We start from the raw sequence: 25,165 nt of genomic DNA on the forward strand, positions 1-25,165 counted from the left end.
TGTTTAAAATCAGTTGAGCAGATATGTATGAATGTACTTCTTGACTCTGTTCTATTGTATTGGCCTATATGTCTGCTCTTAGACTGGTACCACACTCTGTTGATTATTGTAGTTTTATAATAAGCCTTTAAATCAGGTAATGCAAATCCTACAACTTTGATACTCTTTTTCATAGTTGTGTTTGCTATTCTAAATTCTTTGCATTTCTGTAAATATTTTAGAACAAGAGCTCTCTCCCTCTCTATTTTTTCTGTTGCGATGGTTTGAAAGGACTAATCTAGTAAGAGTCAAATTTTCTCTTTTACATTTTTCTTCAGTGGTTTTGTCTACTTGTTTCTATAAGAAATATGAGATGAGTTTCTGATTTTATTAAAGTCTGTCTGGCTAACTGATATTTTGCGGACACACTTTTATATATTCATTATGAAATTTTTTCTAGATTGTACATTTTCACTTCAGATTAGCCCTCTGTAGCATTGAATAGTTTCTTTTTATCATAGTTATATTGTTTTGTGATGAAGCATCACAGCAGTGACATTAATGATTTAATATTGTAAACCTCATTGGTTGCTTGTAAATGGTACCCAAGGATACAGAACTGAAAAGTTAGATGTATCTTCTACTTCAATTTCAAAAGTAAAGAATTGGAACTTTTACTTGCATATCGTTCCCTCCACTTTACTAAATATAGACACATTGCAAAAAGGACAAAATGTCATAGTAGCTTTGGGGACAAAAGATATTTTGTTTTTTAACTATTGTTTTTTTCTCTAGTAGATGTTTTTATAAAATCTTTCTGTTAATCTTTGCTTCATAAGTTATTTTCAATTTTCCAAAGTTCTCTAATAAACACCATCTATCATAGGATATTGTTATACTGTGCACAAAAAGGTGTTTTAGGACAGATGAAGAGTCTACAACTAAGTTAATTTAAGTGAGTATAAATTATAACTTGCTGTAGACTTAGATGAGAAAAATTTGATAATCAGTATATTGATCTTAAAGTGCCTCAAGTTGCATCTTTAAATTTTTTTTTTTTTTTTTTTTTTGCGGTACACGGGCCTCTCACTGTTGTGGCCTCTGCCGTTGCGGAGCACAGGCTCTGGACGCGCAGGCTCAGCGGCCACGCCTCACGGGCCCAGCCGCTCCGCGGCATGTGGGATCTTCCCAGACCGGGGCACAAACCCGTGTCCCCTGCATCGGCAGGCGGACTCTCAACCACTGCGCCACCAGGGAAGCCTGCATCTTTAATTTTAAATGCTTCAGTAGAAAGACATTTTATCACAGTGTAAACACTTGGCATTCACAAAACTGTTCCAGAATATATGTCAGATAGTGTACATATTTGTTCTAGCTATTCAGTGATAGCCAGAGGGGACAGAAAAATTAAAAATTTAAAAATAGTTGTTTTAAAGCAAGATCTTGTGGCTTTATATGGGATTAAAACTAAAACCAGCAGCTAATGAAAATAATCATACAAATATATATGTAGACTTTAAATGTGGCTTCACTTTAGTGCCTGCAGAATAAATTCAAGTGTATCCATTCATTCAAGACAGGGGTCAATAAATTAAGACCTGCAAGCCAATTCTGACTCACTGTCTAATTTTGTACAGCAACAAGCTAAGAATAGTTTATATATTTTTAACATGTTGAGAAAATATAAAGAATAATTTTTTGTGACATGTGAAAATTATATGAAATTCAAATTTCAACATCCAGGAATAAAGTTTTATTTGAGCCTTGACGCTCTTCTGAAATAAAATTAATAGATATTGCAACCTATACACACATTAAAAAAATTATAGTGTCCTAACTGTAATATAAGGGAGAAATAAAAGGAAAATAATTTAAAATCGAATGTATATTTTAATACATAAATTTCTTGATATGACTGCATTAGATAGTATAATGGAGTCGTCAGATACTTGAACCTACTTACAATAAATAAGTTTGAAAGAGTCAGTGAATATTAGAAATGCATGGCTAGTTTGTCTTTATATGTATAATGGGATTCATTTCTATGCTCAGATAATTATTTATAGGTTTTTCACTTGCACAAGAATGAGTGGTAAAAATATCTTTGAATATATATATTCTAAGATAATCAATGTAATCAATAGGATGGGAAGAGGGAAGGCAAAAATAATTTTGTCCTCTGTTCAGATTAGAGACTTAATAGATACATTGAATCCTTTATTTCTTTCTATAGTAATTCATAAAGTCATAAAAATAGCCACTAGACAGAAATACTACAATTCCCATTTATGAGAATAGCACACAGAAAGCAGAAAGAAGTCAAATGGTCAAAGATATTTTTTAATTAAAAATGCAGTTGGGGACTTCCCTGGTGGTCCAGTGGGTAAGACTGCACGCTCCCAGTGCGAGGAGCCTGGGTTCAATCCCTGGTCAGGGAACTAGATTCCACATGCATGCCGTAACTAAGAGTTCGCATCCTGCAACTAAGAAGTCCTCATGCTGCAACAAAGATCCTGCGTGCAGCAACTAAGACCCAACGCAGCATGCATAAATAAATAAATAATCACAAAAGAGAAATAAAAGCAAACGTGTCCTTGATAAATAAATGTAAATAGGCTAAACCTCCCATCCAAAGGGAAATACTTTCACATTAGATCATAATATGAAGCATAAATCTGTACTATATATAAGAGTTCCTAAAACTTGGAGCTGTGAATGTTGAAAAGTAAGGTTTACTTCAGGCTAGAAATCATTAAGTCTCATTTTCTCTCCACAGCTCCCCATACCCCGCCCCCCACCCCGGCTCTGGCACTTCATAATGAACAAGATTCAGTCCATGATGAAGTTTAAGTAGTTGTAAATATTATTATGCATTGGAAAATTTCTTTGTTAACTGTAAGACAAAATAAAAACACTAGTTGTATGAGACTTTAAATCAGATCAGATCTTAGTTCATGACAGGCCAGACATTGAGTGGACTAAAAATAAAACTGTAGAAGCCCTAAATAACATAACAAGTTAGAAGATACATACAAACATATATAAAGAAGATGACTTCTTTTAAAATGTCCATGTCAAATTACAGAAAACAAAAATAAAATAAAATAAAAATAGCAGATCACAATACAGTAAGATGAGACATTTATAACTCAATAGGAAAACAGAAAAAAACCCACCACATAGAAATTTAAAAGCTGTTTTGGCAACTCTAGAGTTAAAGTGGAAGTGAAGACACTTTGGTGAAGCTTTTATATATTTGAACCTATGGGATGCAGCTAAAAGTGCTCAGAATAAAATTTCTTGTTTTATGTTCTTAACTAATAAAGAAGGAAGTATGAAAATAAATATTTAACTGAAGATATTAGAGAAAGAACAAAATAAACCTAAGTAAACTAGAAGGAAACTAGTAAGGTAAATGTGAATAAATGAATGAATTATTTAAAAAAACAATGATTTTCAATCAACAAGCTTTTTAAAAGAAATAAAAGATGCATGTTAGCCTAATCAAGTAAAAACTAGGAGAAACTTCAAGTACACGAAATAAGAAATGAAACTAAGGAAATAACTACAGGTACACTGAAAGAAAAAGTAATAAGGAACTACTTTGCTGAAATCTATTGCAAATAATCTTGGGTTCTTAAATGACAGAGATTATTTTGTAGGCAATGCAGATAATCTGAACTGGTTGTAGAAGGGACAAAACTCCACACAGGCTAATTACAATGGGAAAATTAGGGGAAAGTTGTCAAATAGAACATAATAAACCTAACTGGAAATGTAGGAGATCTAAAAGGAGAAAAATTTTAAAATACTGCTGAGGAAACAAAATTTGAACAAAGGAAAGATACAGCATATGCCTAAATGGAAAGGCTAAGCATCACAAAAATACTATTTTCCTTAATTAGTGTATAAACAACATGATTGCCATGAAAATATCATATAGGATACATTTTTTTGTTTTTTGGAAATAACTTGGTGTTAAAAATATAGTTACAAGATTCTTGGGAAAATTCTGAAGAAAACAGTTAATAAAAGGACACTAGTTCCTACAAGATGCTATAGCATATTTTGATGAATCAGTAATTAAAACTGTGTGGTACGAGTCCATGAACAGAGAATGTCTACAGTTATTCTTATAAGAACTTAGTTTATATGATATAAACTGCATTTCTAATAAATGGGGAAAAGAGATTATTCAGTAAATGGGGTTACTAGGTAATGATGTGGGAAAATATAAATTTACATCTCTTCTCATAGTTTAAAATAAATTCCAGATGGAATGAATATTTAAATGAAAAAAAGCAAAAGAAACTGGCAAAGTATTAAAAGAAAATACAGGATATAAGTGTTTTAAATCCTATGGAAAAAAATAAAGCAGAGGGAGATAATTCAGCAAAACAGGGGGTAGAGTGTAGAAAGCTGAAGTTTGAAACAGATTATACCACTTCAGGGTCAGAGACTATCAGGTGCATTGGCCCTGAGGTGGGATTAGGTTTGGAATTTCCTAGGGTTCCCATAAGGCCAGTGTAACTGGAACAAGGGAGAGGGGGAGGCATATCACATACACCGTTTTATAATCACTTTACCTTTTTCTTGAGACCAGGTAGGAGGCCATTAAATGATTTTGAACCAAAGGAATGTTGATTGGACCTGTTTGAAAATAGATTGTAAGGGTCAAGTATGGAAGCAGGGGTACCAGTAAGGAGCCTATTATGATAATACAGACATGCGATAATGGTAGCTTAGATGAGAGTGGTGGCAGTGAGAAGTGGTTAGATTCTGTGTGTATTTTGAAGGTTGGGCTGAAAGATTTGATGTTAAAGTTAATTAAAAGAGGGATGGGGTTAGTTAATAAGATGAAGAAGATTTTGATGGGGAATTCAGAAACTCATTTTAGGACAGATTAAGATGCCTGTTACATAAAATTGGAGCTGTCAAGTAGGCATGAACCAGTAGTGCAGAGAGAGGTCTTGTATGTGAGATAAACATTTGATAGTCATTAGTGTATATATTTAAAGCTTCAAGATTAGATGAGATTCCCCAAAGAAGTCCATGGAGATTAAAAGGAGGTGAGGGACAAGGGCTGAGCTCTGGGATACTTGAGTGTGAAAGTGGAGACAGGAGGAGGAATGAACAATGCATACTCTGATGGAGCTGCCAGTGAGGTGGGAGAAAAATCAACTCTGTTTAGGAGGAGGGAGTGATCATCTAAGTCAGGTGTTGCTGATATTCAAGTAAGATAAGAACTCAGACTTGACTGTTAGATTTAGCAAACTGAAGGTCATTGTTGACCTTGATACAGCATTTTCAGTGGTGGAGGTGAAAGCTTCATTCCAGTGGGTTAAAGGGAAAGGGAGGAGAGGAATTGGAATCGGTGAGTATGGACAACTCTTTTGGTAAATTTCTGCAATCAGAAAGGAAAGGAATAGGATGGTAGCTGAACAGAATTAGGGTTGTAAGAGATGTTTTGTTTGTGTTTCACTTAAAGGAAGAAAACATATTGAAAGGCTTATTGGAAAGATCCAGGAGAATGGAAGAAATGAATGATATAGGAGAGAGGTACAGAATTGAGGAAGCAATCCTAGAGTAAGCAAGGAAAGCTGGGATCTAGTGTACAAGTAGACATGTTGGTCAGGTCTAGGACCGTGGATCCTTCACTCAGCGACCAGAGGATGTGATGGTGGTAGCCTTTGGAAATTACCTTCTCGTTCTTTTGTTTGTTTGTTTTTGATAAACTAGAGAGCAAAATAATCTGTTGAGAGTGATTGAGAGGAAAGAGATATGGGAAATTTGAGAAGAATGAAGAAAGTATGTACCTTTCTTTTAAGCAAATGGGAAAGTATATGGGACAAGGGAAATTTACCATAAACCTAGGCAGTGTTAGGGCTCCACCTGAGGATGGTGATCATGCATTTAAAATGTGATGGGAGAACATGTTTTTTTCTCTAGCCATGTTCAACTGTGCCAGTTCAAGCGTAGAGTGAGTAGAGAGCTAGATTTAACTAGGATTAGAGTTTTGCCAAAGAAAACTTTTCTTAGGTATAAGAAATAAGAGAATTAAAAATGGTAAAGGAGTACAGAGTTATATGTGAGGGAGTCCTAATTATTGACTACATAACTTGTGGTGGGTAAAGAAAAAGTGAATATGCAAGGCATGGAGGGACAGTGGTGATAAAATCTGTGAATTTTTAGGTTCCCATGGGCTTAAAGGTCTGAAGGATTGTTGGAGCCAGCGAGTTAGCTGGAACAAATGGAAGTGGTTGTCAGAAAGCAGTGTGTCATATATTGAAATTATGGCGGAAATGAAGTTATTGGTAATCAAAAAGCCTGGGGTATGATCATGGTTGTGTGAGATGGAAGTGAGCAGAATAAAAGATCTTTGGAGAAGGGAAAGTCAAGAAACTGATAGACCAGAGTATTAGAATAATCATCTATGTGATTATTGAAATGATTAAGAATTATGACAAGGGTAGATTTGGAGAGAGTGCTATTGAGCTGAAAGTTAAAATTTCCAAGAACTAATGCATTGGTAGAAGGAGTAACAAGGATCAAATTGCATGATATAAGTTACAGGAGATTTTGAGCCTGGGAGGTTTTAGGGAGGAGGGAGAATGGCTGGAAGAAGCTGTGCATAGCAAGGAGGACACTGACTTTATTTCCAAGTCTATTTGAACATGGAACATGAGAGGGCTTTAGGGGAATCGGCATTTTCAGGGAGGAGCTGGGTTTCAGTTAGATTTAGAAAATAAATGGAACATTCAGAGACGAAATTGAAATTATTAGTGGTGTTAATCTGGATGGAGAAAGGTTTAGCTTTATTTAACTATATTAAAAAGCACGTGATTTTTGACCTAGCACTTCATAATCCAGGTATATTTAAGGATATTCTTGCATATGTGAAAAATGACACACATAGAAGGGTATTTATTTTATTGCAGCATTTTTTAACTGCTAGATAGTAAATGTTCCTTGCTAGACTGGTTAAATAATTTATGATATACCTATATGTTGGAATTCTGTGCAACCACTGGGGGAAAAAATGACGTAGCCCTAATATGTACTGATGTGACATGATTGTCAAGATACTATTAGGGGTGGGGGGAAGAGGGTGATGTGCCAATCTGTATGTACAATATCATCCAATGTGTTTGTTTAAAAAAAAGAATATGAATACATATATGCTTATTCATGCATAGGGTAACTAGTAGGATGCACAAACTGTAACTATTAATTGTCTCTAGGGAGGCCAGTCGGGTGCTTATTTGGCAAGATTGGGAGGGAGAATTGCTTTTCTCTATACTTTTTGAACCATTGCCTATACATATATGTATTTTTTAAAATAAAATAAGTTTTAAGAAAAGATTCAAGCCAGGTTGTGAAGGATCTTCGGTAATGGAGTTTGGATTTTTCATGGTAGTAAATGAAGATAATTATGTGAATAGAGCTGTGTTTTAGGAAATTTTACCTAATATCAGTCCTTCAAATGGATTAGAAAAGATAAAAGTCAGGACTGGCAGACTTGTAAGGAGGCTATTGCAATAGTCCAGGTTTGTGTTAATGCATATTTATGCAAATTTATCAAATGTGTTTTGGTTTAACGTCCTGGTTTTCCATCATCTAGGTCAATGTTTGGCACATAGCAGGCACGCTGGTTATTTGATGGATGAGAATATTCAAGCATTATCCATTTTCTTCCAGTGGGCCTTCGTAATCATTGACTCTTGACTCCTCTGGCATGTTTTGTTCTTATCATTTGGCATTTGCTTATTTTAATAATAATAATAAAAAAATTTTCCCACTAATTATAAACCCTGTGAGGCTACTTTGCTCTCTTTTTTTCTCCCTCTATTTAAATTGTTGCACAGGATGAATTATGATATGTCATTACTATCATATATAAAATGTAGTAGGTACCATTATTTTATGTTGTTATTACTGTTTATCTTGCCTTTGTGTGTGTTCCTTGAAGACTAGCTGTTTTGTTCTCATTAAAATGGGAGTTTTGCTTAGTGATTGAGAGCATAGACTCTGAAACTAGATGACTTGACTTGGAATTATCCAGTGAACATTGAGCAAATTACTTAACTTTAGTATACCTCAGTTTCCTTATCTATACAGTAGAGATTTGAAGATTAAATATATTTTATGTAAAGTGTTTAAAACAATGCTTGACACATAGTGTTAATTATGTTATGGAAGTTTTCGCAGGTACTACTGATTTGGAAGAAAGTCAGTTGAATAACCTCAATTCTTAAGTACTTTCCCTGTGTTTGTATTCTTTAAAGGTCTGCTCATTTCTTTTCATTAAAAAGGCCATTTCTGAACCTTTCTTTGTTTCCTTGAAATTATAGCAGCCCCTGTCTCTTGGAGCACACTAACATGGTAATGAATTGGACCTTTAACAACTTTGTTCACTTTACATTTTCTTTTTTTAAAAATTTGTTTTTTATTTCATTCTATTTTTTAAATTTATTTTTGGCTGCATCGGATCTTAGTTGCAGCGTGCGGGCTCTTCCTTGCGGCGCTCGGCTTCTCTCTAGTTGTGGCGTGTGGGCTTCTTTCTAGTTGTGGCACTCAGGCTCCAGAGCGTGCAGACTCAGTAGTTGCAGTGTGCGGGCTCCAGTGCACGTGGGCTCTGTAGTTGTGGCACACAGGCTTAGTTGCCCCGCGGCATGTGGGATCTTAGTTCCCCGACCAGGGATCGAACCTGTGTCCCCTGTATTGGAAGGTGGATTCTTAATCACTGGACCACCAGGGAAGTCCCCACTTTACATTTTCTTTTGATAAATTGGATTCTAGTGTTCAGGGATATTAATTCACCTTGTTCACTAATACATGTTTTATAATTACATAAAAATATGACAGTGGGAATACTGACAAAATTCCCTTCTTGAGATATTGACGTCTTTACATTGCTTTGTGCTCCACGGTACTAGATGTATGCATTTATCAGGTGTCCTGTGTGGCCTGTTGCCTTGATGCTTAATCACGTGACTGATGGCCCTTTTGACAAAGAACATAGCCAGTTTCCCACAGCTGAATTACATTTTATAACTGCTTAAATAAATCACTTTTTAAAAACAGTTGAAACATTCCAAGTGTGAAAGACAAATGCAGTTTATTTTCATGTTTAAGTCCACATTCATATAATTTTTCAAAATGTCTTTTAAATTTAAAAAATTCTATGAAACTCAATTTATTATTGCAATTAACTTTCATAAACCACTTGTTTTATTACTGGTGATAGTGGATAGCAGAAATGAATTTTGTATAACAAGACTTCTTATAGTTCTTTTTTGAATTTCATTGCACAAGCAAGTATGTTTTAATTTGTTTACCTTTTTGTTTTTATTTCAGCCTAACTAATCATTGTTTATTATTTTTGTTTTATCAGATTTCATAAATTAGAACAGTTGAAATACTGTATTGTGAAATAAGAACCCATCTATTTTGAATTAGCTCTCTGCACCTGAAAACTACATTATTCTTTTGAGTTATTCCATGATCTATTTCTAGAGTCTAACTTTGTTTTCTTTGGGAACAAATATGATTAAATCTGTGTGAGGTTGGGAACAAATGATTCATGTTTGGAAGTACTTAAATTCTGAGTCTTAATTACGTGGAAGTACTTGCATTTTTTTTTTTTTAAAGGAAGCTGTTTGTCTTCTTTTTCCTTTTAACCAGAATTTACTAGAAATAATACTATTCTTTATACTTTTTGATCAGTATTTCTATTAAAATCTTGTTTTCAAACTACAGAAAACCTCAATATCCTAGAATATTAAGAAAGGATACTATCTAGGTCCTTGTAATACTAACATATTAAGAAGAAAACAGAACCAGAATGTAAGAAAACGATAGCAGTAAAGTCAAAACAAAAAGTTAATTTTTTAGTATGGGAGTTAATAATGATCTGATATAGCTAAAAAATAACTTTGTTGAAAAAAGAGAGCTGTGTGGAATAACGAGGTAGCAAAGGAAGAAATAATAGACTCAATTTCTTATTTAATATCATCAAATCCATTCCTTTGACAGCATTTTAATTTATATGCCAGTTTTCTTCCTGCAGTATCTTTTGACTTTTATTTTAATAAGTTAGTGTTTAAACTTTTTTTGTATTAAAAACAAATAATTTGGAAGTGGCATGTTGACTTTTACTCGTACAACATTTGGAATGTTTTTGACTTATTAGCCATGCATGTTTGTAGGAGGAGGAAAAGTATTTAGAGATAACATAACTGGTATTCCCTTGAAGTCTCAGCCATAACAAAATTTCCTGTTAAGGATAGGATTTCTGATAACTCTGTCCTTTGACAGACACAGTAATATTTCTCCTTCTGTGGCATGAGGCTGTGAGTATAAATTGAGTTGGGATAGATGAATAGTTGCCATCAATACAGTTATGCTGGATTAGAGTCCGCAGGGCAGATGACATTAGCTGAGACAGCAGTTCAGCTGAAATTGTTGTACAGATAAATCTATTGCATTGCTACATAGTCATACTGTATTGGAGGGAGAATTTGCCGAATTGTGCAATAGTCAATGACATTTAATCAAATTCCTTTAAAAAATTTATAAAATTAAGGAAGGATTTAAAGCTATAATGAAAACTGAGCATTTAAAAGTGTATTTTTATGGGAAGTATTCTTAATGTGTCCTTATTTTCCTTATTTATTATCAGCTTAGCAAAGATTCTTACTATATTATTAACTAACCATATATTTTTTGGTAAAAGGATATCACAGTTAATCTATGCAGTAGAGTATGTCATGTAGGTATTTGTATGCATTTAGTAAATGCTTGAAATATGCAGAGTACTAGCATATCATTTTAGCCACTTACAAGATGCTTTGGGCAAGTTACCTCAACTCTAGTCCTCAGTTTTCTCATGTGTAAAATGTGGATAAATTAATACTTATCTCATAGGTTATGATGAGAATTAAATGAGTTAATATGTGCAGTGGTTATAGTTAGTGAGTGGTCAATGAATGTTTATTATTATTATATAATTAGTTGAAGATCAATAAGAATTCTTTTGTATTCTCTAATTTTATGAATAAGCTTCTAGAAAGATGCTTAACTCATTGAGAAATAATGTATTTGATGATTCATTTTACTCTTAATTCCATTAGGTCACTTAGTATTCTTGCTGATTATGTAGCAACTTTTTTAGGACTCCAAGTTGAGGTCTATAAAGGTGAATAAAGCCTTGTGCTCTGCTTTGAAGTAGCTTATTTTGAAACTTCTATTAAAAAGTCAGTAAGAGGGGTGAATTTCCTAAGTAACTTGAATTGGAGAGATTTTTAGTTTTTCCCTTGTTTGTTTGTGGTTCATAAATCAGAGAGATCATATCTGATTGGGAGATTAGAAATGGATTGGGGGAAACATAATGATTATTCGAAGATTCCATTCTTATGTGTATTTTATCCTTTTGTCATCACCTCTTCCTTAATCGCTTCAGTAATTCAGCTTGTGTACTCATTTATTTATTAAATAACTTTAAAAATTGTGAAATCCTATCATCCCCACAGTATGGTAGGAAGGGAAATAGCTAGAATTTATGGAAAGATTTATTGGCAATTCTCTTTTGACGTATTTTTAATGTGCCAAACTATTGAATCTTCCCTCACTACTTTTACAGTATTACTTGTTAGCCTTGACAGTTGGGTGTGTCGTTTGTAATATGGTTACTAAAGCCAAATTGAAAAACACGTCAAGTTACTAGGAACACAAGAACCATCTATGGTTCAGAATTGTGTAGCTGTGCACAGTTCTCCACCACTTGTAATTTTATATGCCTTGACAATGACTTAATCTGGACATAAGGTCTAGTACAATTTGAGGGCATTTCAAGTAGATCTATTATCCTTGTAGACAGAATCACTTTAGAAATAGAAAAAAACAAATTCTGAAATGTTGTCACTGTAAACATCACAAGGGTAGGTAAATAGTCTTACTGACCCACGTATGTACTTTTTCCCTTAGTATTGAATTTGACCGGGATTGTGACTACTTTGCAATTGCTGGGGTTACAAAGAAGATTAAAGTCTATGAATATGGCACAGTCATTCAGGATGCGGTGGATATTCATTACCCTGAAAATGAAATGACCTGCAATTCCAAAATCAGGTATTTACATTATTTCCTTGGCCTAATGCAGTGTGTATATAACAGTTAGTATCTATAATTAGTATGAGTTTGTTATGGTACCTTTTCGTGAGACTCCTTACTCATTCATGGTGAACACTTTAATTGTATACAGAGGATACGTCAGAATATCTTTTTTATAGACATGGGTTGCTTTTTCCCTGTGGGGGTTAGTAGTTAGTGTTTTTCTGTTTGCCAGATGAAAATCCTCTTTCTTTCACTTAATCAAATAAAGGTCTTTATTGTAGATGGCCTTTCATGGGGTATTTTTTTTTAACATCTTTATTGGAGTATAATTGCTTTACACTGGTGTGTTAGTTTCTGCTTTATAACACAGTGAATCAGTTATACATATACATATGTTCCCATATCTCTTCCCTCTTGTGTCTCCCTCCCTCCCACCCTCCCTATCCCACCCCTCTAGGTGGTCACAAGCCACCTAGCTATTTCCCTGTGCTATGTGGCTGCTTCCCACTAGCTATCTATTTTACGTTTGGTAGTGTATATATGTCCATGCCACTCTCCCACTTTGTCACAGCTTACCCTTCCCACTCCCCATATCCTCAAGTCTGTTCTCTAGTAGGTCTGTGTCTTTATTCCCGTCCTACCCCTAGGTTCTTCATGACCTTTTTTTTTATTATTCCTTAGGTTACATATATATGTGTTAGCATACGGTATTTGTTTTTGTCTTTCTGACTTACTTCACTCTGTATGACAGACTCTAGGTCCACCCACCTCACTACAGATATCTCAATTTCGTTTCTTTTTATGGCTGAGTAATATTCCGTTGTATATATGTGCCACATCTTTACCCATTCATCCGATGATGGACACTTAGGTTGCTTCCATGTCCTGGCTATTGTAAATAGAGCTGCAATGAACATTTTGGTACATGACTCTTTTTGAATTATGGTTTTTCAGGGTATATGCCCAGTAGTGGGATTGCTGGGTCGTATGGTAGGTCTATTTGTAGTTTTTTAAGGAAACTCCATACTGTTCTCCATAGTGGCTGTATCAATTTATATTCCCACCAACAGTTCAGAAGGGTTCCCTTTTCTCCACACCCTCTCCAGCATTTATTTCTAGATTTTTTGATGATGGCCATTCTGACCGGTGTGAGATGATATCTCATTGTAGTTTTGATTTGCATTTCTCTAATGATTAATGATGTTGAACATTCTTTCATGTGTTTGTTGGCAATCTGTATATCTTCTTTGGAGAAATGTCTATTTAGGTCTTCTGCCCGTAGCCCAATGAATAGTGTCTCAGAGTTAAGAATTTTTCCTCTAGCATGCGTATATCTAAACATTATAATTGTTTACAGTTTTAAGAATTCTTTTCAGAAGAACATTTTGCTTCTTTTCATGAGGGCATAGTATTTAAGTTTCATGTGTTAGGGATTAGAGTTCATAATTAGTGCTTTTTAAACCCTGAGTACTGTTAAGGCTGCAGAAACTGGACCCTACTTCTGATCTCCACCCCCGCCCCATTGCCCCACCCCCAAATCTTGGAGGAATCCTAGAATCTGTATTTTTAAAACAAGCTTCCCTGTTTTCATAGGCACTGGCTTAAAAGGGAGTGATGTAAGGAAATCACTTAATAATAAATTTATTTAGAACTTTCAACATTTTCCAGTCATCCTTGTACCTTTTTTATCTGGATGAATGACACATATAGTCAGTGTGTATATGTACTCATTTTAATAATGTTAATAATGTAGCAAGTATTGTAGTCTTTATTTGTTATAGCTTTCTTTTTTGTTTTCTAATTCGTTCATAAAAATGGTAGGCTGATAGTGCTCATTCATCAGTGGTGCTCATGATTGAGAATCTGTTATACTTATTAGTTTATATACTTTATTCCTAAGTGAAAAGAATACAACGTGAGTAAGACATAACTTTATTGAAATCTAATGTGGCAGGCATTGTCCTAAGTGCTTTGTCTTAAGCTGACCGTTGTTGCCCCATTTTATACACAAGGGAGCTGAAGCACAAAAAGGTTCATTAACTTGCTTAAGATTGCACAGCTATTCTCTGGAGGAGCCAGGATTCAAACAGAAGTAGTTTGGTTCCAGAATCTGTGCTTCTAACCATTTCATGCTACTCATTTATAAAATAGGGGCTCTAATACTAATATGTATTTCATAGGATTGTACTTTAAGTAAATCCACATAATGCACTCAGCACAGTACTTGGCCCACATCAAGTAAATGTTACTATAATGAAAATATGGATTAGAGGGTTTACCTTTTCTGTCTTGACATATGTAAAAGTTATGGCAGTACTCTATGCATCTTGGAATAAAGAGAAGGAAACAGTTCAAGGCTGGAAACTATGGGCTTGGGGCTGAAAGAATCAATATGTAAGCTTGCCTAAAACCAATTTGGAGCACACCAATTGTGAAAGTGAACTAAATTACCCAAAGCCGCAGCTAGTAAGTTGCAGATCTGGAATTTAAGCTCAGGTCTATCTAAATCCAAGGCTCTTAACTGTTTCATATAATTTCTCCCAGAAATTCTAACAAGTATACTTAAAGTTGCAAATGAACTCTTCCAACCCCTAAAATTTAGCATGAATGCAACTAGTAGAGAACAAAAAAGCTTTGTGTTCAAATGCTTGGAAATCACCTAGGTTAATTGCTTTGCTTTCTAGGTGACTTTTTTCTATAATATACATTAGCTTTACTGTATGCATGATGTGCATATGTGTCTAACCAAAAGAGTGTATTTTTAGATGTCGCATTCTCAGTTTTGAAACATTTGAGAATAGCTGAAACCATAAATGTTAAAAGTTTATTTAATTCTAACTGTTAAATGCATTTAATTGAAATTTCAGTCATACACTTACATTAGTTAAGATTTGGGTGTAAATACAGAAATCCAATTCAAAACCAGTTTATTGGTTTATATGATTGGGCACAGCTGGATCCAGGGGCCTAAATAGTCTGATTAGGTCTGTCATTCTGCCATGGCATGTTATTGCCCCCTTGGCCTCTATTATCTTCACTTACAGACGTGCTTTTCTCATGTATCAAGGATGGCCAGTAGCAACTTTAGGCTCATCATATCCATCTTCAAGCTCGTGACGAGCATGAAAAGTGGTTACAGGTCATAACTTGGTAGTTTCAGTTGAAAAATCTGGGAATTATTTGATACCTTTCTTCCCAGATGTATTGTGGGCAGAATAATGATTGTGAACTCATGTAAACCATTTTGAAAGGGTTCTAATCTTTCTGAACACATCAAAATTCTTTGTACCCATTGTTATTTATTTTTATGTAAAATGAGGCTTAACAGTATTCCTTTCTTTCAGCTGTATCAGTTGGAGTAGTTACCATAAGAACCTGTTAGCCAGCAGTGATTATGAAGGCACCGTCATCCTATGGGATGGATTCACAGGACAGAGGTCAAAGGTCTATCAGGTAAATAAGGTTACTAGTTACTTGTTTTAAGTATCACATTTTCACTTTTTAATAATTGTAGAGCTTCATGTGTTTTATAGTTACAAATTTAAAGTCATTATTTAGCATTTTCTATACCTATGTAATTCCAAAGAGATGCTTCTCTGAAGCATCTCTTCAGACTTCTTGCATTTGTAGAATGTATCAAATGAATTTCCAAAAGCAGTAATTTTGTAAATGTGTATATAAAAAGTTTAGGAACTACTTTGCATCTCATTTGTTTTCATAACCAGTTCTTTTCCCTCCCACCATAGTGATAAATTGGTATCAAGTTTGTTTGTTTTGCTTTATTTATTTTAAGATCTATATTCTGTTTGAGACTACTTTGTCTTCCTTCTCCATCCAGGAGCATGAGAAAAGGTGTTGGAGTGTTGACTTTAATTTGATGGATCCTAAACTCTTGGCTTCGGGTTCTGATGATGCAAAAGGTACTATTTGAGTTCCCTCCCCCAACTTAATTCCTTTTACTGACAGAGATGCAGATATTTATTGAAACTCATAACAATCCTTTGTGATTACTGATTATTCTAAACATAATCTACTAAGCACAAAAATCTATATTTCTTGGAGTGAAAGAAAAATGAATATGCTGCATCTTCATTATGATAATGTTTTCTGGGTTCATGCCACACTGTGACATTTTTATAACCAGTTCTTTTATATATACCATGAAATGAACTTCAGACATCTCTGTATTTTGAATTATATTAAATTGTGACTGCATACCAGAATCTTTTAATGAAGTTTATCATGTTTCAAGGCAAAAATTCTACATCTCTTTCTGCCAATTTTTTTTTAAAATATAAATTTATTTATTTATTTTTGGCTGCGTTGGGTCTTCGTTGCTGTGTGCGGGCTTTCTCTAGTTGTGGTGAGCGGGGGCTACTCTTCGTTGTGGTGCACGGGCTTCTCATTGTCATAGCTTCTCTTGTTGCAGAGCACGGGCTCTAGACGCGCGGGCTTCATTAGTTGTGGCACATGGGCTCAGTAGTTGTGGCTTGCGGGCTCTAGAGCGCAGGCTCAGTAGTTGTGGTGCATGGGCTTAGTTGCTCCATGGCATGTGGGATCTTCCTGGACCAAGGCTCAAATCCGTGTCCCCTGCATTGGCAGGCGGATTCTTAACCACTGCTCCACCAGGGAAGCCCTCTTTCTGCCAATTTAATTTACCTCTCTTCTATTTTTTTTTTTTTTATTTTGGTATATCCATCTTTACTATTCATTCTTTTCTGTTAACCTTACTGTCTTGTTTTGGCCTGGTTCTTCTCATCATTATATTTATAAAGCCCTGTTAACAGGTTTCCTTTATCTTAATAGCCTTAATTTCTTTGCCCTTTCCTTCTTTTCAACATGTAACTTGCAGACTAGTGGATAGATAGGCAAGGGTGGCTCTACCATTGAAAACTTTATTTCACAATGATAGAGCTGTCCTATTCTGTAAAAGGGAAATGACATGACTGGCTTGACCCCAAAAAAGTTTTAAATCAGAAAGTAGCAAGTTGTTTACCCACAGTATATATAGATTGTAATACTTCGCTTCGCAATTGCTTTAAGAAATTATCTTCGAATTTCTGAATTATTTAGAGAATTGTGCTACAATTGACATTTTTATGTTGGAATACAAAGCTACATTAATTAAACTTTTTTTTTTAAAAATAATGTAGTGGGGTAGCCTTTATTGAGAATACTTGTGTACTTCCTCAGGAAAATAGAAATAATTTAAGTAGGAAGAGCAATTTAAGTAGGAAGAGAATTTTTTTTTAAATTACTTACTGATTTTATTTTTTTTAATTTATTTTTGGCTGCATTGGGTCTTCGTTGTGGCAAGCGGGGGCTACTCTTCTTTGCGGTGCGTGTGCTTCTCATTGCAGTGGTTTCTCTTCTTGCGGAGCATGGACTCTAGGCGCATGGGCTTCAGTAGTTGTGGCACGTGGTCTCAGTAGTTGTGGCACACGGGGTTAGTTGCTCCGCGGCATGTGGGATCTTCCCAGAGCAGGGATTGAACCCGTGTCCCCTGCATTGGCAGGCAGGTTCTTAACCACGGCGCCACAAGGGAAGTCCCTTGATTTTAAATTGTATTAAGATACACATAAAATAAACCATTTTAACCATTTTAAAGTATACTGCTCAATGGCATTAAGTACCTTCACATTGTTGTGCATCCTTCACCACTGTCAATCCATAGAACCTTTTTCGTATTGCAAACCTGAAACTCTGTGTCAGAAGCTGTTTCTGTTTTACTGAAACAGTAACTCCCCATTCCCCCTTCACCAGCCCCTGGCAATCACCTTTCTAATTTCTATTTCTTGTGACTGGTTTATTTCACTTAGCATAATGTCTTTTAGGTTCATCCATGTTGTAGCATGTGTTAGAATTTTGTTCTTTTATAAGACCAAAAAATAATCTATTGTATGAATATACCACATTTTGTTTCATTCGTTGATGGATAGACACTTGGTTGCTTCCCCTTTCTGGCTATTGTGAATAATGCTGCTATGAACATGAATGGCAAAATATCTCTTCATATCCCTGCTTTAAGTTCTTCTGGGTATATACTCAGAAATGGAATTGCTGGATCATATGATACATACTTAATTTTTTTAGGAACTGCCATTCTGTTTCCCACAATGGCTGCACCATTTTATATTCCCACCAACAGTACCCAACTATTTCCATTTCTCCACATCCTTGCCAATACCTTTTATTTTTCCTTTTTTTTTTAATAATGATTTTAATGGGTATGAAGTGGTATCTTACTGTGGTTTTGCTTTGCTGGCATTTCCCCAGTGATAGTGATGTTGAACATTTTTTCATGTGCTTATTAGCCATTTGTATATCTTCTGAGGAGAAAGGTTTATTCAGGTCCTATGCCAATTTTTTAATTGGGTTTTGTTGTTATTGAGTTTTGGAGTTCTCTATGTATTCTGAATATTAATCCCTTATCATGATTATCAAATATCCATTATATATGATTTATTAATATGTGCTTTGATGCACACAATTTTTTCATATTGATGAATTCCAAATTGCCTATTTTTTTCTTTTGTTGCCTGTGCCTTTCGTGTCATATTCAAGAAGTCATTGCCAAATCCAATGTAATAAAGCTTATGGCCTATTTTTCCGTCTAACAGTTTTATGGTTTTAGCTCTTACATTTGTGGCTTTGATCCATTTTGAGTTCACTTTTGTATATGGTGTAAAGTAAGGGTCTGACTTCATTTTTTACATGTGAATATCCAGTTTTCCCAGAACCACTTGTTGAAAAGATTGTCCTTTCTCCATTGAAAAGTCTTAGCACCCTAGTTAAAAATCATTTTATCATATCTCTGAGGGCTTATTTTTGGACTCTGTTCTTTTCCACTGGTCTATATATTTGTCATTATGCCACTACCATACTGTTTTGATTACTGTAGCTTTGTTTTGAAATCAGGAAGTGAGTCTTCCATTATTTTTTCTTCTTTTTCAAGATTGTTTCGGCTACTTTAGATCTATTAAGATTCCACATAAATCTTAGGATGGATTTCATTCTATTTCTGCAAAAAAAAACTTCATTGAGATTTTGTTACAGATTGCATTGAGGCTTATCGATTTAATTGATCTTTTCAAACCAGCTTTTGGTTTCATTGGTTTTCTCTATTGACTTCCTGATTTTAATTTATTGACTTTTGCTCTAATTTTTATTACTTCCCTTCTGCTTACTTTAGATTTAATTTGCACTTCTATTTCTAGTTTCCTAAATTGGAAGCTCAGATTATTGATTTTGCATCTTTTTTCTTTGCTTAATATGTGCATTCAGTGCTATAAATATTCCTCTGAGTGCTGCATCCCACAGATTTTGATAAGTTATATCTTCATTCTCATTTAGTTCAAAATATTCTTAAATTTCGCTTGAGGTTTTTTATTTGACTTATGTATTACTTAGAAGCATGTTGTTTGATCTCCAAGTATAATTCCATTGTGGTCTAAGAAATACACTGTATGATTTCCATTCTTTTAAATTTGTTAAGGTGTGTTTTATGGCTCAGAATGGATGAATGTTGCATGTGACTTTGAGAAGAATGTGTATCCCACTGTTGTTGGATAAAGTAATATGTAGATATCAATTATATTCAGTTGATTTATGGTTCTGTTGAGTTCAACTGTGTCCTTACTGATTTTCTGCTTGCTGTATCTGTCCATTTCTGATAGAAGGGTGTGACATTTTTTAGATTCTACATTAGTCTGTGTATTTCTTCTTTTACTATACCACATTGTCTTGATTTGTAGCTTAAGTCTTGAAATCATTTAGTGTGAATCCTTCATCTTTGTTCTTGAAAATGATTTTAGCTCTTTACTTTCTCTGCTTTCCCATAAACAGTTTAGAATCAAGTTGCCAGTACCTACAGAAAATCCTGCTGGAATTTTGATTGAGATAGTATTGAATCTATAGATTAATATGGGATGAATTGATATCTTAATGCATTGAGACTTCCATTCCATGAACGTGGTTTATCTCTTCATATTTAGTCCTTTCTGGATTTCTCTTATCATAGTTTTATTGTTTTATAGTTTTTGAATGCAGATCTTGCACATTATTACAACTAAATAGTTTAATATTTGGTGCTATTGAAAATGGTATTTAAAATATTAATATCCATTCATTTTTTACTAGTTTATAGAAAAACAATTGATTTTTTAAATATAAATTACATTTCAACAACCTTGCTAAAGCACTCTTTACTTTTTTTTTTTTTTACATCTTTATTGGAGTATAATTGCTTTACAATGGTGTGTTAGTTTCTGCTTTATAACAAAGTGAATCAGTTATACATATACCATATGTTCCCATATCTCTTCCCTCTGCATCTCCCTCCCTCCCAACCCCCCTCTCCCACCCCTCTAGGTGGTCACAAAGCACCGAGCTGATCTCCCTGTGCTATGCGGCTGCTTCCCACTAGCTATCTATTTTACGTTTGGTAGCGTATATATGTCCATGCCACTCTCTCACTTTTGACTGCACTCTTTACTTTTAAGAGATTATGTGTGGCGATTCCTTGGGCCAATCATGTTGGCAAACAGAAACATTAATACCTTTTCATTTTCAACATGTGTGCCTTTCTCTTTTTTTTGCTTGCTTTATTGTACTTGCAGGAACTTCCAGAACAAGAGTGGTGACAGCAAATATCCTTGCCTTGTTCCTGATCTTATGCGGAAAGCTTATAGTCTTTCATCATCAATATGATGTTAGATTTAGGTTTTGCATTAGGCATTTTTTTGTGTCAAGTTAAGGAAGTTCTGTTCTAGTTTGCTGAGAATTTTTTATCATGAATGGATGTTGAATTTTGTCATGCTTTTTCTGTATCTATCGAGATGATTCTATTGTTTTTCAGTATCATGAACTATAATGATCTGGTTTTTTTTAATTAATTAATTTTATTTTATTTATTTTGACTGTGTTGGGTCTTTGTTGCTGTGCGCGGGCTTTCTCTAGTTGCGGCAAAGGAGGGCTACTCTTCATTGCAGTGTGCAGGCTTTTCATTGCAGTGGCTTCTCTTGTTGCAGAGAACGGGCTCTAGGCACGCGGGCTTCAGTAGCTGTGGCTCGTGGGCTCAGTAGTTATGGCTCGCAGGCTCTAGAGCGCAGGCTCAGTAGTTGTGGTGCACGGGCGTAGTTGCTCCGCTGCATGTGGGATCTTCCTGGACCAGAGCTCAAATCCGTTTCCCCTGTATTGGCAGGCAGATTCTTAACCACTGCGCCACCAGGGAAGCCCTGTAATGATCTGTTTTCAAATCTTGAGGTAGCCTTACATTTCCAGGAAAAACCTCATCTTGGTCATGATGTATTATCTGTCTTTTCTATATTGTTAGATTTGATTTGCTAATTTTTTGGGGGGGAATTTTTACATCTATGTTTATGAGGGTTATTTTTTCTATGCTTGTAATGTCTTTTTGTATCAGGATAATGCTGGCCTCCTAAAATGATTTTCCTTTTTCTGTGTGTGTACCCCTGGGTGGGGTGGGTGGAGGGAAGTGATTATTTAGAATTGTTACTGTTTTACTCTTAAATGTTTGGTAGAATTTGTTATTGAAGCTTTCTGTCCTGGAGTTTTCTTTGTTTGAAGGTTTTAACTAAGAACTTAATTTCTTCAGTAGATTTAGAACTGTTCAATTAATCTATTTCTTTTTGAGCGAGTTTTGATAGTTTGTATCTTTCAGGAATTGGTATTTTGTGTCCTTTCTTTTTTTATTATTTATGTACTTAGATCAGTGTGATGTTAGGTTTATCAATCTTATTGATCTTTTCAAATATCTGATTTTATTGGGTTTTCTCTTTTCAGTTTCATTGATGTTTGTCCATTAATTTTGTCTTCTTGCTTTGGGTTTAATTTCTTCTTTTTCTAGGTTGTTACAGTTGAAGTTTATGTCATTGATTTGAGCATTTATCTTTTCTAGTATAAATATTTTTTGTTATACATTTCCCTTTAAGCACTACTTTAGCTGATCCCACAGATTTTCATATAATGTGTTTTTCATTCAATTTAAGGTTACATCTGTGACTTCCCCAGTGGTCCAGTGGTTAAGACTCCGTGCTTCCACTGCAGGGGGCACAGGTTTGATCCTTGGTCAGAGAACCACATGCCACGCGGCACAGCCAAAAAATAAATAAATAAATAATATAAAAATAAATAAATAAAATTACATCTAATATCTTGTGCTTGTCTTGCTTGGCTAAGAATTATTTTAAAATATTTTAACATTTTCCATCTTTTTAAAAAAATGTCAGAGCTCTTACTGTTATGGATTTATAGCTTAATTCTTTTAAAATTACAGAACATATTTTTATATAATTTTAATCCTTTTAAATTTGTTATGATTTGTGGCCCAGAATACAGTCTACCCTGGTAAATATTCCAAGTGCATCGAAAAAATCTATACTCTGCTGTTTGATGGAGTGTTCTATAAGTGTCAGATCAATCTTGTTGATAATATTTTTTTGGTTTTCTACTTCCCCCCTTTTTTGGTCTCCTTGTTTTATTAATTATGAAACAGGAGTGTTGAAATCTAGTTTTATTTCTCTTTTCAGTTATCTTGGGGAGGAGGGTGTTTTGCCTCATTTTGGGGGGAAGTTCTATTGTTAGGGTCAGGAACATTTAGAAATCTTATATTTTCTTGGTGAACTGACCCTTTTATCAGTATTTAGTGTCACTCTTCATCCCTATTGATATTCTTTCTTCTGAAACTGCTTTGTTAGATATTCATCAAACCAGTAATTTCATTCTTTTCTCCTTTGGGATTCCAACTGCATGAATGTTAGACCTTTTTATTTTGTCTTATAGGTCCCTGAGACTCTGTCCTTTTCTTGTCAATATTTTTTCCTTTCTTCAGATTGAGTAATTTGTCTTCTGTCTTCTCGTTCACTAACTTTTATGTGTCCATCTCCCTTTTGCTATGAATTTACCTCAGTGAATCTTTTATGTAAATTACTGTAATTGTTTTAAAATTTTCTATTTTGTTCTTTTTCACAGTTTCCATATCTCTCTGAATACATCTCTCTTTCCATTAATTTTAAACGTTTATTACTTTTACCCCATGGAACATAGTTACAATAGTTGCTTTAACATCTGTTTTATAGCATTGCTCTGTTGATTGCATCTTCCTTTGAAAATTCTTCACATTTTCCTGGATTTTTGTATGTTGAGTTATTTTGAGGTTATATGTTAAGCATTTTGAATATTATTTTGTACAACTCTGGGTACTGTGCAGATTTTCTGGAGAGTGCTTTGTTTTGTTTTTTTAAATCGGGTAACCAGTTGGTTTAGATTTTGACTGTGAGTTCTATCGTGCCTATGTGAGTGCTTGTTTTACTGTCAGGTCAGTTTTCAAAGCCTTTGCTGTGCTCCATTGGTTTGTCTGATGCATATGCCAGTCAGAGGTTAATCTGGAAATTAGTAGGTCTTTTCAAACGTAGTTCAATGCTCATAGCCTTTGCCATTCTACTTTGTGTCCATCTTGCACATAGAACTCAGAAGTAACTATAAGCCTTATGCTGTTCATACACAGAAGTATGGGATCTCCTTTTCCAGTGCTTTCTTTTTGAAGTTTCTCCTGCACACTCTTCATCCCCCAGAGTCTTTTTTACTGAGGGTTTCTCCAGAAAGTAGGGTTTTCTGTACAGAGGAGTTACTCCTTTTTGTGGCCGTGGAGATGGAGTTTCTCTTGGTGCATTAGCTTCCCATGCTGATGCAGCTCTGTGACTAAAGCCCTCCCTTGGGGAAGAGTTGAAAGAGAAAAAGGATGAAACAAAAGAAAAACAATGAAAATTACTCCCAAACCTCTGGCTTGCAAGAACCCCTTTTATTAGTCTTATGGCCAGATACACAGGGATTTTCCTTAGTTTTTGCTGATTGAGGTACTGACTTTGCCTCTCTGTGGGAGAATAGAGGGAGGAGCAAAACAGTATTCTCACCTCCATGTTGGTCACTTCCTAAGTCTTGAATTTCCTCCCCCGCATGACTGGTTTTCCTGATTATTCACATTCCTCAGAGAGTCACTTTCTGTTTTCTTGATAATTGTCCAGAGTAAACTCACAGTGAGAGAGACTGACAGATTACTCTGTCTTGGTTGGTACTAACATTCCCAAGTGCATTTAAGCCTTTCTCAGAAGTGTTACAGACATACCTCGTTTTATTGCACCTTGCTGATACTATGTTTATTACAAATTGAGGGTTTATGGTAACCCTGTATAGAGCAAGTCTATTGGCGCCATTTTTCAACAGCTTTTGCTCATTTCATGTCTCTCTGTCACATTTTGGTAATTCTCACAAAACTTCAAACTTATTCAGTGTTTTTGTATGTGTTATGGTGATCTGTTATCAGTGATCTTTGGTGTTTCTATTGTAATTGTTTTGGAGTGCCACACACTGCACCTATATAAGATGGCAAACTTAATCGATAAACGTAGTGTGTGTTCTGATTGCTCCACCCCTGTCCGTTCCTCTGTCTCTCTCCTTCTCCTCAGGCCTCCCTATTCTCTGAGACATAACAATGTTGAAATTAGGCCAGTTAATGACCCTCTGTTGGCCTCTAATTGTTCAAGTGAACAGAAGAGTTGCACATCTCACTTTATTATTTATTTATTTTTTATAAATCGAAGTATAGTTGATTTACAATGTTTGTGTTAATTTCTGCTGTGCAGCAAAGTGATTCAGTTATACATATATATACATTTTTTTCACATTCTTTTCCATTATGGTTTAACTATACTGAATATAGTCCTCTGTGCTCTACAGTAGGACCTTATTGTTTATCCATCCTATATATAATAGCTTACATATGCTAACCGCAACCTCCAATTCCATCTCTCTCCCATTCCCCTCCCCCTTGGCAACCACCAATCTGTTCTCTAAGTCTGTGAGTCTGTTTCTGTTTCGTAGGTAAATTCATTTGTGTCATACTTTAGATTCCACATATAAGTGATGTCATATGGTATTTGTCTTTCTCTTTCTCACCTCGCTTAGTATGATGATCTCTAGGTCCATCCATGTTGCTGCAAATGGCATTATTTCATTCTTTTTTATGGCTGAGTAGTAATCCATTGTATGTATG

At 34.9% G+C, this 25,165-nt stretch overlaps 1 protein-coding gene across 5 annotated transcripts in view; it reads left to right on the top strand.

Moving 5' to 3' along the window:
- The window catches only part of COP1 (COP1 E3 ubiquitin ligase), a 273,591-nt gene that overhangs the window by 146,115 nt on the left and 102,311 nt on the right, over positions 1 to 25,165 (top strand). For all 5 annotated transcript variants that reach the window (XM_079916606.1, XM_079916607.1, XM_079916608.1 and 2 more), the window contains 3 exons: positions 11,965 to 12,108; positions 15,438 to 15,546; positions 15,932 to 16,013. In XM_079916606.1, the coding sequence (XP_079772732.1) occupies positions 11,965 to 12,108; positions 15,438 to 15,546; positions 15,932 to 16,013 (335 nt within the window). The remainder of the gene's footprint in view (positions 1 to 11,964; positions 12,109 to 15,437; positions 15,547 to 15,931; positions 16,014 to 25,165) is intronic.

The sequence above is a fragment of the Stenella coeruleoalba genome (assembly GCF_951394435.1).
Source record: "Stenella coeruleoalba genome assembly, chromosome: 1".
In the NCBI taxonomy this organism is placed as follows: Eukaryota; Metazoa; Chordata; class Mammalia; order Artiodactyla; family Delphinidae; genus Stenella; species Stenella coeruleoalba.